Raw genomic sequence first — 14,152 nt, 5'->3', positions numbered from 1 at the left:
CTGTCTATGCTTGGGTCTCCAAAGTTCTCTCTTCCAATCCGGTTGTCTGAATAACAATTTGTCAACTTCCCATACATGCTACATGTCATGCCCATCTGGAGTTGATCATCTTGATAATAATCTAAGAAGAGTACAGAAGCTGATCTTTGTGCTATGTTGTTGAACCTCCTGTTACACTTCCTGTCATAGGTCCAGATATTCTCACCAGCGTTTTGTTCTCGAATGTCATTAATCTGTGTTCTTCCATTAGGACGAGAGGCTAAGATACACACCCATACAAAATGACAGGTAAAAAAATTATATTTCTGTCTAATTCCTGTATAGTATTAGATACTAAATTCTGTATTCCAGCAAACATACTTGATGAAGGACGACAGAGACTGGACGTATGTTTCAATGTCTCGGCTGCCAGCAATACTTCATTCGGGATCTGCAAGAGGTCTACCACCTGACACTCGCGAGCTACAGGTAACGAGAGTAAAGAATGCGTGGATGTCATTATTTACTACTTGGGTATGAATCTTTTTACCTTGAAGATGACTGTCTTCTGGTAGAAGTTTACCAACATTACAGAGGTGCTTGCTTCCTCCATCATCAGGGCAATAAGGCAGCAAGCACTGTACTACACATCGTCCTGATGACAGAGGCAGTATGACCTCAGAAACGTTGGTAAACATCGACCAGACTACACAGTGCAATGACCCAGAAGACAGAAATCTTCAAATAAATACTAAAATGGATATGGTTTTTATTCTTTTAAAACGTGAAAGTTATTCAAAGGTTTTTGGTGCCAGTAGATTTAAAAATGGGGTTTGAGTCCAAAATAAATGTATCGAAGTTCTGTTGCTTCATTATAAACATCTGTTCCTGCTATGTAATGTCATCGGTTGATCTAGGTGAAGCTGGACTTGCCTGGAGGACTTGGCGTAAGTCTGATATCTTCTCGGCCTGCTGAAGAACTTATGTTTGCTCAACTTACTGGAATCAACATGGAGCTGGAGTCAACTGGATCACAACAGAAGCTGAATCTTCTAGTAAAGGATATCCAGTGTGATAACCAGCTGTTTGAAGCTCAGTGCCCTGTGGTCATGTATGTCACACCACCATCAGCGAGGAGTAAAGATACTGAGGCGCAGCGAACCTTGCCAGTGATCAGAATTACTGCTGAGAGGGTCCCAAGCCTTAATTCTAATGTTGCAACATACAAGGTACTTGAGGAAAGTGGCATGAAATGGTTACCGATTTTCCAAGACACTCTTACTCCATCCATGTAAATGTTCTCTGAAATTACTGGGTTTTTTTATAGTCCGGAGGTACGGCAGTTTTTATCCCTGAAAATTTCTGTCTGAAATCTGAGTGTGTCTCATATTTATTTGAATAGCAAAGACAGTTTTTCAGAAAACCTTGTCACGTCATATTTCTCAAAAACTGCCTAACGTACAAAACAAATTTTCAGGGTAAAATAGAAATCTTATTAAGGCCAACAACTTCAGTTTTTAAAAAAAATTATATTAAAACTGTTAAATAAAATACAAGGAAAATTATTTCTGATTATAGTGGGATAGCTTTTCAACTCTAATATGTATCATATACCATAACTGAATGGACTCTTAGCATTTATTTCTTCAGCCAATTTTATGAGTTAGCAGAAGAAAATAAATAGTAATTGGTTTTGATGACTGAAGTAAGTTTTGTTCAAAAGATATTAAAGTTAGTGTAATTCAGTGTATGTATGATATTAATTAATACTTAAATATTATGTTGTTTGAAAGGTAATAGGAAACTTAACTGAAAGGTTAATCATTTTGAAGTTTCTATTTAAAATGGAATAATATTTGTGTATATAGAGTGGAGGCAAGAAGCACCTCTGGAACATAAGTCGGCGAAATATCCCAAAAGACAGCTGTCTTCATACTCGTAACTGTGAGAACCTGAAATCTTATGGTGTCTCCTCTTTTTTTTCCCCATTCTTGTTAAAACTTGTTCCTGCTTTCAGCATCTGATTGTAACGGTGAAGAACCTGTCTATCACCATTGAAGAAAGACTTCTGCTAAAGCTGTTTTTATTTGCCGGGTATAGCCATCTCGGCCCTGACCAAGAAGATGCTGAGGAGAGTGACTTTGAAGTTCAGCGAATTTTAACTGAAGTGACCTCAGTTCATGCAAAAAAATATTATTTTGGATTGCTGAAGCTTGAACCAGGTCATGTATGTATCACTTCTTTACAAATAATGCTTACTGCTTTTTCTGCCAATAATTATCTTAATGCAGTTTATCGTCGTATTCTCGGTCGACAACGCATCTTCACTGTGGTAACCACGGGTACCATTTGGTTGTTTCTGATGAGATATCTCATATACCATTTCTGGCTTCGTGTGGTTTCAGTGAAATATCTCACGGATGTATGGTCTCTCAAATGTAAAACTGCGAAATATTATATGAAATTTAAAGAAGTGTTAACAGTTTTGGTGATCTCAGGGAAACATCTAAAATATCCCTGGTGAAATGCCAAAGGTCTAGATGCCAGTTGAAACCCCTCGGCTAATCAGCTGTGGCCAAAGAAACCGACACACACATTTTAAATTGAAGAACAAATGCTGCTATGAAATGTATACGTGTTTTGATTCGTCAGAGTTGTGCTGTGATCTAGGAAATAATTTGACGGCGTCTGTTGGTTAAATATTTTAGTGAGTAGTTAAACCACCGTGTACTGTCATTGGAGATCGGACAATTCGCTAGTTTCAATGACAGTTGCTGTAAATATCAGTGAAATTGTTTGTGTGTGCAATTCTTTTTTTCAGACTTTACATATATTTGTCTTAATCTGGAATTTTGGAAATGCCAATTCTTACATGTTTTTTTATTATTTTGCGCACAGGTGACCTCAGATATTTTGTAATACATTGTATAGAAAAGTATACATTAATTTTTAATGTATGTAGAATTTTAAGTGCTTGGAAGTGGACACAGTTTTATTGCATTTTTAGGTAAAACTTAGTGTCGTGACATCCAGCAAGTTACCCTTACAGCTGCATTCTATCAAGAGAAAACTCGGTCTCACGCTCATCAAGTTTGAGGATGCCTCAGTTGATCTCAAACCATTTGTTAAGAATCACTCGTTTGAAAGCAGTAAATTCTTTCTGCATTCGATTCTAAAGCATTACAAAGATGTAAGTAGCAAAGGCGCATGTGTAATTAACATTATTAATTGTTTTGAGTTTGATGATGTTCATTTGGAAATAATATTGTCACAATTCTCTTGTAAATTCTGTTTTGAAAATTGAATGTGCTTAGAAAGGAATCATTGTAGAGAAATGAAATGGAAGTTTCTATCATAAATTATTACTATGTGGAACAATTTATGTATTTAACTTCGATGTTAATTTTATATGGCTAAATTTTAAAAAAATTCTTTTTGTAAACCATTTAATAAATTTCCCTCATTGGCTTCTGAACTGTCCATTTTCTTTTGTAGGAACTTAAATGGCAAGCAGCTAGTATCTTGGGGTCTGTGGACTTCCTTGGAAGTCCTTTGGGCTTTGTTAATGATGTGACTGAGGGAGTGTCTGGGTTACTCTTTGAAGGGAACGTCCAGGCCTTGGTCCAGAACGTAACTCACGGCCTCTCGAACTCGGCAGCTAAAGTAACAGGTACGACAAAATTAGTGAGTGGTTTTTTTACGAATGTGCATGGAATTGTTGAGAAAGCTGGTTTTACTTTATGCTCTTGCGTTGACATTCAAATATTAAATAGTGTTTTCCATTTTGCGTACACAACAGAATCCTTGTCAGATGGCCTTGGTTGCGTTATAATGGATGAGGAACATGAAGAAACCAGGCAGCGGATCCGCAAAGTCCAGACCGGGAGCAGCAGTGATCACATTGTGGCAGGACTCAAAGGTTTAGGCTTCGGTTTGCTAGGTGGGGCCACCAGCGTCTTTAAACAGACCTATGAGGGCGCTTCCAGGGAGGGCTTTCAGGCAAGTTATTAAGTATTTATATTGAACGTTACACCCATGACAGTCAGAGGCCAAAACATGTTGGTTTCTTTTATAAGAGTAAGGTATAATTTTGTTATGCAATAAAACCATACATAAACTTGTATTGTGGAATCCTGTTGTGCGTTATGTCTTGGTCACAGAAAACCAAGACACTGGACCAGTAACAAAAATTAAGTGCAACAAAGACGCAATGTAGATAAACTTAACATGACAGCATAATCAAAGGTACCAGCATTCAGAAAGAATTATTCGTGATGAATTTGTAAGTGCCTTATTGGCATTTAATTTTTAGTAATTTTTTTAATATTAGAATTGTATTTGCCATCGTAAAGGAAGGTGCGCCACCTTATGTGAACACAGTGATGTTACTGAACGTGATGATATAGCAGTTGACACATGTTCAAGAAATTGAGATTCCATTGAAACAGTGAAGTAAATAATGTCACTGGTTAAGATGTGTAAAAGTGATGGTATACTTTTGTTAATGCAATAAAAACAAACAGTTATATCTATGTAGATGCAATTTTTACATGTGTTTCTTTCTAGGGTGTCATTTCTGGTTTTGGTAAGGGGCTGGTTGGCATGGTAACAAAGCCTGTAGTTGGTATCCTGGACCTTGCCTCGGAAGCGGCAAGTGCTGTCAGGGATTCCAGCCGAAGGTAAATTACATTAAAATAAACCTTTACTACCAGAGTCATAAGGTTCTCAGCATGGTCTGTTGGGATTTGTACAGTAGATGAGGCTGTTACGGAAGTAGACAAACTGTAGATGTCAGAATAATAAGAATGTGTTTTGATATTAAAAATTAAATCCGTAGCGTAACGGCTACAGAGAGCCAAAGCCGACTAGCTTGACTGCTGGCCTCACGTTCACATGCCTAAGCAGAGGTGAACGATCATCCAACCAGATATAGGGTGACGTGGGGTCAGCACGATGAACCCCCAGCCATCGCTAGCTTTCCTGACCGGATTACGCTACTCATTGTAGCTCCCCATTTTCCTCACGATGCTGGGTTGGCACCGGTCCCATACACTGGTCTAAAGCTCATGACAAAAATTTCTTCTCCCCCGAGAGTGTTTTGATATTACTCGGCTATAATTGTCTGTACAGTTTTGTCAAGTTGTATCTTTTATTTCAGTTCTAGGCGGGTGGGACCAGGACGGCTCCGTGCGCCCCGCTGCGTGACTGGCCCGGCCGGACTACTGCCTCAGTATACCAAGCAGCAAAGTCAAGGCCAAGAATTTCTCTACAGTATCAACAAGCAAAATTATTCTGAATTGTAAGTCACTGTGAAATTAGCTATGTTCAGTGAATGTAGTGTTCAAAACTTCCCACAAAATGGTGGTTTAGATTTTGATGTATCCTGTACACACGGATGTATTGAATTTTGATGCAGAAGTATTTAACTCCTCTCGCCGTAACTTGAAAATTAATCGATATGGCAGTTCAGTGAGGCTTTGCCATCTTCATGTTGATGTTACACCATACTATATTAGGCAATAAGAACTTGCTGTATATTGTGTTACGGAAAACCCTTTTAGTGTACAAATACCATGCAGAACCTTGAATATAAAGATGTAACATGAATTATGTATCTTTCATTATAGGTTCATGGCATACGAGTGCCTCCGGATGGGAGCAGACGACTTGCGTATACTAGTCTCTACTGAGATGGTACGAGTCTTCTCCGTTGGTGCTTCTGGAACATGCACCATCGTTATCGAAACACACCTCAGGTACGTGATAACTTGACTTTCCATTACTTTTAAGAATTTAAAATATAAAGATTTTAGTGCAATCTATAAGAAATCTAATCAGCCTGTACTTGAAATAACCATGTTATGTAAGTCAGAAATATTTTACTGCACATTTCTAGACAGTCGTAATGTATACAATATTCTTTACATACAAACATTTGTCATTCCAATGGTAATTTATAATTGGATCACAGGTTAATATAATTTTCAAATTGATGTTAAGAATTATTTCAAATCTGTCTTGTGATTTTGAAGATGTTATCTGCCTTACAGTGTGTTATTAATGTTGGCACTAGACGGGCATGAATTCAGCTTTATACGCTGCCTTCCTTTATTCTTGAACAGATTGGTAAATGAATCTGAAATGTATTCTGGGCGTGTTAATGAGGCAAGGAAATCCTGGTTGTCATCTCCACAGCACACTAGCTTACCATCTTATTGTGTTTCTTAACTTAATATTGAAGACGTTTACAGTGATTTACACCATTGTCAGCCAACAAGTAGGCCAAATGATGAACCCCGAGGCTCCAATTCAACTGATGAAGTCCTCCATTACATTGAACTAACAATGCGAGTGGATACTCTTGGCGTAGAATCCATAAGGAGGCCATTGGTTCGCTGTGACAGTGAGGCCGTCGCTAAGTGGGTATGTACTTAACTTAATCCCATGTCCAGCTTGGATTTGCACAACTGGCTTTGGATTATGCTTAGAAATTAAGATGGCTTCTTCTGGGATGTTTCACCATGTGGTGTGGTATGTATTGACATGTTCCACAGATGCATACTGCCTCCATCACCAAGGTGATGGACCTCTGAAACATCGGTTCGCGTCTAACAGACTGCATGCCTCAACATCCCAAAAGAGAGCCATCTTCATACTCATCGCCATGAGAACCTCGAATCTCACCGTGCTCAGAAATGTTGGCAACACTTCTTAACAAATGAAAATGCTGGTTATTTACTCAGACTTTGCACATTGTATGTAATCTGCTGTGTGATTGGCTCTGTAGCAATAGATGTGTGCGTGGCATTCAAGTAGCAGACGACATAGTCGGAAGATTTATACGACATTAGTCTCTACTCGTCCGCTCGTGTTTAAACTCGTGTTTCACTCGTACAGGTTTCACAGCAAGTGAATTATGCAAAAAGCATGTTTGAAGAGAGGAGGTACACTGTCATATCAACTGGTGACAGTATCTTAGAAGACTGAATACTTAGATTCCATGATGCTGTGATAGTAGAGGTATGTATCAAGCTGATAGTATTTACAATCATATCCTGTTTCTTTATGATGCATTTTATTTTTATCTATGTCCAGGTCTTACAATTGGTCTCTTCCTTTCAGGCTTTCCAAACATAATTTTTGTGTGCATTTATTTTGCCATTCTTCATTATGTGGTGTGACAGAATGAATCATTTGCACATATTTGGAAATCACCTTTTTTACCAATATATAGATATATCTTAATTATATATATTTGTATTTAAGGATTAAAACTTCAGGATAATCTTCACTTTCTGTTATATTTGCTAAATTGATGTTATGCGGGTGTAATTAACCTTGATTTTGAAAAATCTCTACATTAATTGCCACTGTACCAGATACTTTCTGGAGATGTCTAGTATGGTGGCTTATGGAATTGCAACACTGTGTAGATAAAGGCAAAGAAAATTTCTTCCAGTACATCGTGTTAGAACCCGGAAAACTAAATACAGGCGAATTACCCCCCAAAAAATAAATTATATTCTAAGTTTTATCAGCGTGAATCTAACACCAAAAATCAAGTTTTCACGGCACAAATAATATGAATGTATTTCAGGTTGGCAAGTAAAAACATTAAATGGATATTATTTTGAATGAAAGTGCTGCAGGTTATAAAATATAATTTTCATATCCAAGAGTTACACTTTTAAATGAAGTCGGTTTGGTTAGAATATCTGTCTTTATGTTTAAGTAATCCTAAAGGATATAGGTTTATAATTTTCGAGACTCCAGACTATGTCCGATGACAGTTTATCGATTGTGAATATCACTTAGACCTTTATGTTCCGATTCTGTTCCAGTCTGTACGTATGCTGCTGTTTCTAACAGAGGAATCTTGACAGCTATTATAAATATTTGGTTAAATCTAAATGTCTGTGCAATCCTGTTATTTCATCTATAAAATTGTTTGTAAGTTCTAAATATTTACAAAGAGTTGAAACCTATCAGCGTGTAACTTTACCAACAAAATCCCAAAGAAGCGTTAAGAAGACTGATCAGACACAAAGATATATCATGTACAGGAAATGTTGAAAAAATTAGCCAAATAAATTCATCTTTTAAAATGTGTTTGTTCATGTATTAAAATGCTTAATTTCTCTTACCCATTTACAGTTTTACTGTGGATATAGAAATAGCTCTATAAATCTATTTGGATCAGAATGCTGAACTGTGAAGAGACTTGTCATCACCCAGAAAGCAGAATATCAGTTACTGCTCAGTCTGCGATGTACGGAATAATTGCTGATATCTGATGATAATGGAGGATATGAGCATCTCAATAAGATAGCTGGAGAGAGATGATAATTTCCTGTGTTCGAAAAACATTGCGTGGGTATGACGAATTCGATGAAGGTACCGACTAGTCAGTTCTCACTTTACGAAGACCAGCATTACAAAGTTTCACTCATAGAACTTTTATAACATGGTGCACTCTCTCCTCTTGGATTGTCATTTTAATGCAAACTTGTTCATCTGAACACACGCGGATTAAGACACAAACAAAGGATGCAGTGTTGTTCAGTCAGTCAGTGAAAGCAGGGAAGTTTTTCAAGTTTGAGTCAGTTTGCCTTGCATTCAGCTTCAGTGTGCATCTTGTTAAAGATTTTACTGTATTTTTGTAGCATATGTAATAATCTAATATGTCCTGTAGCACGTTTATTTCAATTCAGACATCGATGATTTTTTAGTCATTCAGGAATTGATTTCTATAATTTTTCGGCCATTTGGGATTGTAACCGATTACAATATCGTGCTTGTGGGGAAGTGACTCACTTTATAAATTGTCTGCAGGAACATAACTATTCACTTCAGTGGGTATCTGTATAATTATATTTTAAAATGAGAACAATTTTAATAATCTCTAAAGTAGAGTCTTAAGAAATATACTATTCAGAGATAATGTATAATTAAAGATAAAATTGTCCATTAAATGGGAAGATTAGTGATAAGTGGAAGTGATATGGAAGAAATTCTCAGAAAACAAAGAAACGCAGAAAAATGTTAACAATCAGTGAGATATATAATTCCAGATATGGGAAATGCCAAAGAAGAGTACATTAACAAATTTTCTTATTTACGCGTTTGTCCTATGCTGCATGTAGGTGGTGTAAAAATGTTACCAAGCTGAGGGGTTGGAAGTGTTTATGAATGAAGCATTCGCTTCAGGAGAAAGTTGCATCATTATATTAAATTCAATTTAAATGAGATTTTATTGGAAATTAAAGCAGAATATGTCGTGTCTGTTTCATTCAGTGATAAATGATTTGCTACAGTAACTTTAGCCCTAAAGTAAAATAAAAAAATTTCAGTTTATATTAAAATGTACTTTAGCATATCTCAGGTACAATACTTGAATCAGAGGGGTCCATTTTTAAAAGCACATAAAAAGTAGAATAAATTCATACATCAGTGATTTCAGAGTCACCACTCCAAATTCATACTGTCTTTGCTCCACTTGTAAATACCACCACGTTTATGGAACATAGTCTCATCAAAGCCAGACTTGTGCAATGCATTTTTCACGCCGACGTCCAAGATGGAGAAAGAAGGCTTTTTTGCTCCATCCTGACAATTCAAGAACCTCATCTGCAACAGAAGTTCATGGTTACTGAATCACTATAATTCATAGAAATTACAGGTGAATCCATACGTGCACATCTACCCACGTACAATTTCAGTTTAAAATATAAGATTTGAAGCTTTCAGTTTGCCTCATTCAACTTCATTTCAGTACTTATAATTTTCCACCTTTATGAATGTGTAATGCCTTTGAATATTAAGAAAGAAAGACCACCGATAGTACTGTTGTTATGACATTTTACTGTCCATTCTTTGGTCTGTATCAGCACAAAATCACATTTGATACTTACGTACTCATCTAGAATTAGGTAGCTGTTCTGCATCTGAAATAAAAATAGCAACTTTATTTTCTGTCCTATATATAACAAAATGTTTGTAAATTACTTGGATTTGTTGTAACATTCTTCTGTTAGTAGTGGGACTTGCTGACATGATGCGTTTAGGCATAGGGAAAAATTACTTTTCTTCTTATTGGTCAGCTGTTTACACCATTTGTTTTAGGAACCTGCAGACAGACCAAAAAGATGGGAGGATAACATCAAGATGGATCTTAGGGAGGATGGGAAATGGATGGAGTTGACTCAGGATCGTGGCCGGTGGCAGGCTTTGGCATTGTCGGTGTTGAACCTGCGGGTTCTGTTACCATGGAGTTAGTTAGTTATCAGTGGGAACGTTTTGGTCTAAAATTTATATGACTCGAGGGGAAAATATAATTTGAAAGGTAAGAGGGCCCTCCATTTTTCCTCATACTGGAATCTGACTGTTCGTTGCAGTTTTTCTCTGTTCCTCCGTGCAAATGTTGGAACAGGGCAGTAGGCACGAATAATCATGTTGAAGCACCTCTAAATCCATTATTAACAGTAGGTCATGACTGCTTCTATGTAAACGCTTCTTAATTCATCTTATAAAGTTTAGCACGTTAAACGTGATAACCTGTGCAGGAGAGAAAGGACAGGTATTTAAACTGAGAAACCATCTAGCACAAAGTGAACTCTTGAGATTTCAGATAATAGGTCAGCGGTGAGAAAGTAAATTTTTATAAATCACGATATGAATTTTTAGAGACCATTATATAAGGTAGAATATATATATTTCAACACATACCTTCACATTGGATTCTGGTACAAGGGACGGGATATTTTTGTGTCGTTCCACGAAACCTTGGAACTGTTTATCAGTCACACAAAATTTCTCAGCGTTTCGCAGAGCCTCGGCACCTACGTTCTCTCCTTCCAGAAGCAAGCACTGGAAAACCTGGAAGAAGGAATAAAGAAAATAATCTACTTCTAATATAACAGCCAGTGTCCATGCTCATGCTTATATAATTATTGGTAATGCTGTTAAGGGATTCTCTTCCTTATGCCTTATATTAAAAACCGTGAAACCATAAAATTACAAGTTCCTAACAATTGCTGTGGGGGAAAAAAAACCGTGTTCGCGCACATACACGGGCACATGCATGCTTATATTTGGGAGGTCCCTGGTTCATTTCTTGACCCAAGCTTTTTACAGTCACTTCCACTGCTCCATGAATTCAGAAATCCAAAAAATGTTCCTTTCCTGCATACCAACAAGTTACATAAAAGTGACATATTTTATTAATTACCTTGTCTTTTTTGTAGCATTCATCACGTATTTATCTGTTTTATACACAGTCTTTATGTTTTAAGTAATTTTCATATTTTCTGCCTCATATTTGTTCCCACCCTCACATTTAGTAGAATACTCTATTTGCATGTGTAGAATACCAACATTTCAACATTGTTTCATATGTTACCTTCCATCGGACCGGATTTAGATGGAGAATCTGCTCAGCCATATCCTCGTCAATGTTGTACGTGTTCACAACAGTGTTAATTTTAAAGGCCACTTTGTATTCATGGCACCAACTGCAAATTTTCATCAGCTTGTCCACATGATTTCTATTCCCTTGGCCTCGCCCAATTGCCTTATTTGTTGCTTCGTCAAATGAGTCGCACGAAATGGCGAGAATGTCAAGATATTGACCTGCAATCAACCACTATCAGTAACATATTATATAGATTGATGAAAGACTCTCGGGTTACAATCCACCTGATGCGGCTTGTAACCCGAGAGCATTTCATCAACTTCAGTCGCCGCGAAAGCTTCGCTTTATATGTATTATATAGATGTTTCTCAAGAGTTATGGATGAGTGCCTGTGTTCAATGTTCAACTCCAAAATAATAACAAAATATGGAACAGTTAGTTTCATTGCGGGTTTTTGCCATCATGTCTCTCATTAAAATTTCAAGTTCACAGTCTTAACTGTGTGACAAATGAATTTTTCAAAATACAAAACTATCATTTAACCTTGTTTTGTATGGGTTTGAAACATTGTCTGTTATGTTAAGGGAAGAAAACTGATTGACGGTGTTTTAGGGTAGGGTACAGGAGAGAAATTGGGGCCTGAGAGACATAAAAGGTGCAACACTTTACTATCTGAGTGACTGTCAGCTTCTCAAGAAGGACTCTGCTCCATGGAGTTACAGTAAAATGAAATTTAAGGATAAGAAAAATTCTTCGTAAGAAGCCGACAGTCATGCAGATGGTAAATTCCTGCCTTTTGTGACTACATAATGTTGATAATTGTTATCACCAAGGCCTACACAAATTTTCTGGAAATTTAGGAGTCGCCTCCAAAACCTAGGAGTCTCATCTACCAGACCAGGAAATAATATTTTTGGAAAGTCTGTTATGAAATGAAATAAAACATTGTTTGCAGAGATAAAACCAAAAAAGTGTCATACAGTAATATGCAAAGGTACAAAACCATCAGAACAATATGCAGAAATTTCTCGAGACTATTATGATGACGGATGCTGCGGCAACTTGGCATCTGGGATTTATACAAGGCTGGCTCTGAGAGTAAGAAGCATTAACCTACCATAATGTCGGAACCATTGTTCTCTGATGAGACTTCCATTGCTGACAACTGTTACACTTGGCAGCGCAAGCACCTCTTTGCAGTAGTGAACAAGCTGCCCCAAGTAATTTCCTCTGTTGGGTAGAAATGGCTCTCCTCCAGAAAAGTTCACTTTTTCCATTCCTATAATGAATTATATTTTATTTCTTATCTCCACTTTTCATGTTTAATTTCAAAAGATAAATATGCAGTTTTAACTACTTGTACCATAATCAGTGAAACTCCTAAATTGACCATAGGGTGTCCCAAAAAAAAGTATATTTATGAAACAAAGTATTACTGTTTATACATATGAATTTTTTGAAGCAATTTTTTAGTTCTCACCTGCATCTCTCAAGAGTTGTAGCCCCTTTTTGGCCTCTTCTATTGGAAGAACAAATGACGTTTTCGCTGTATGGAAACAAAACCCGCACTCATAATTACACTGCCTAGTGAAATGATAATTTACGCTTCGAGGTATTATAAAATTCCTTTTCCCAAAGTTCTTAGACACTGCCAAACATTTTTTCTTGAGTAAAAGAGCCAAACAGACCCTATGTATATTCTTGACAAATACAGCATAATACAGCCATGAAAAAATATTAATAACACTACTTATCCATTTGGAAAACAGCATTTTAAAATCAATTCTTTTGTAAGCATAAATACCAGTTAGAAAGAATATGCCGTTCTACGCACCTCTAGAATTCTCCCACTGTACAATACGGAAAAAATTACATATTTATAGATTGCGATCACGTGACGCGAAAAACAGGTAGGGGAATCCCGATACAAGCAATTTGTGCTATAGATTATGGCCTTTAATTCAGGTACTGCGTGTCGGAGAAAATATGTAACATTAAGTATGACGCAATTGACCCAAACTGTTCTGTTTGTAGCATTTAAGGTTCTCACGGCGGTGGAAAATTTGTTACGACCCCCAGTTTAAAAATTTGTGTTTGCTTTGATGGCGCTGCTTCTTGGTAAAATCAGGCAAGAACCAAGACTGTGGTGAATGACGAAGTTTTTAAATAATTAATTCCCTTTTACGTTTCATAATTACAATACATTAATTCTCTGCTGTTTTAAATCCTCCTTCTTTGTTTTCTTTCTAACATTGCTGGCATGCAATATCCATAAACCGAACTTGAAGGTCAACTGATAAGTCAGTTTAAGTCTGTTGTCTACATAATCAGACTATCTGACTAATCAATATTCTCTAATCAATGTAACAAAACGATTCACAATTAATGCTAGTAATGCAGAAATTAAAATTGTGGGCACTGATAACAAGGTGACTAATGTCATTACTGATACAAAAAGACATTGTGTTGCGTGTGTTGAATTGTCATAAAGCATTTGATGACTCATCCCTGATTTCTTGTCACGTAACACACACCGTAGACTATGTATTTCGTCTGCCATCAAAAATTTAAAATGACACATTCCTTTCAAAGACATTTCGCTTCCTATGACTCCTCTCCAGGGCTTGGCACTGACCACTCACCCCCATTCAGTGCCAAGGTTAAGAATGATTAGGAGGTAACACCCTGATGATGGAGGCAGAAAGGGCCTCGGAAACATCGGTAAACTTCAACCAGTCTACACGGCGCAACAGCTCAGAAGAC

The 14,152-nt window shown here is 37.0% G+C and overlaps 2 protein-coding genes across 7 annotated transcripts in view; one reads left to right on the top strand and one right to left on the bottom strand.

Annotated features, from left to right (window-relative positions):
- Vps13D (vacuolar protein sorting 13D) overlaps positions 1-10,706 on the top strand; it is a 56,430-nt gene extending 45,724 nt beyond the window's left edge. For 3 of the 6 annotated variants that reach the window (XM_022077127.2, XM_022077124.2, XM_022077125.2), the window contains 12 exons: positions 352-468; positions 897-1,208; positions 1,997-2,206; positions 2,987-3,169; positions 3,475-3,649; positions 3,779-3,978; positions 4,546-4,658; positions 5,138-5,278; positions 5,607-5,735; positions 6,231-6,402; positions 6,877-6,999; positions 7,821-8,088. In XM_022077127.2, coding sequence (XP_021932819.1) covers positions 352-468; positions 897-1,208; positions 1,997-2,206; positions 2,987-3,169; positions 3,475-3,649; positions 3,779-3,978; positions 4,546-4,658; positions 5,138-5,278; positions 5,607-5,735; positions 6,231-6,402; positions 6,877-6,966 — 1,842 coding nt within the window. In that variant the 3' untranslated portion in view covers positions 6,967-6,999; positions 7,821-8,088. The other 3 variants (XR_015533546.1, XM_022077126.2, XM_022077128.2) reach the window with 3 other exon arrangements.
- Positions 9,020-13,212, bottom strand: LOC110836205 (S-adenosylmethionine-dependent nucleotide dehydratase RSAD2). The gene is made up of 7 exons (XM_087342429.1): positions 13,194-13,212; positions 12,870-12,935; positions 12,507-12,668; positions 11,378-11,607; positions 10,705-10,854; positions 9,891-9,923; positions 9,020-9,606 (listed from the first exon to the last, which is right to left on the bottom strand). Exons 3-7 carry the CDS (start codon positions 12,664-12,666, stop codon positions 9,442-9,444), a joined length of 738 nt encoding a protein of 245 aa, XP_087198555.1. The 5' UTR covers positions 12,667-12,668; positions 12,870-12,935; positions 13,194-13,212; the 3' UTR covers positions 9,020-9,441.
- Between the last annotated feature and the right edge of the window lie 940 nt (positions 13,213-14,152).

This window comes from Zootermopsis nevadensis, unplaced genomic scaffold (genome assembly GCF_977971745.1).
Source record: "Zootermopsis nevadensis isolate Lab colony 2312 unplaced genomic scaffold, Znev_1.0 Znev_ptg000003l, whole genome shotgun sequence".
In the NCBI taxonomy this organism is placed as follows: domain Eukaryota; kingdom Metazoa; phylum Arthropoda; class Insecta; order Blattodea; family Termopsidae; genus Zootermopsis; species Zootermopsis nevadensis.
Note: the sequence above shows the minus strand (reverse complement) of the source record. Positions and strands in the feature narration are given on the sequence as shown.

Coding starts and splice junctions, on each gene's coding strand:
- LOC110836205 (XM_087342429.1), bottom strand. CDS start 12,666: ATGGAAAAAGTGAACTTTTCTGGAGGAGAGCCATTTCTACCCAACAGA. Junction 10,855..11,377: donor TAAATCCGGTCCGATGGAAG/GTAACATATGAA, acceptor TCCTTCTTCCAG/GTTTTCCAGTGCTTGCTTCT. Junction 9,607..9,890: donor ACCTAATTCTAGATGAGTAC/GTAAGTATCAAA, acceptor CTTCTGTTGCAG/ATGAGGTTCTTGAATTGTCA.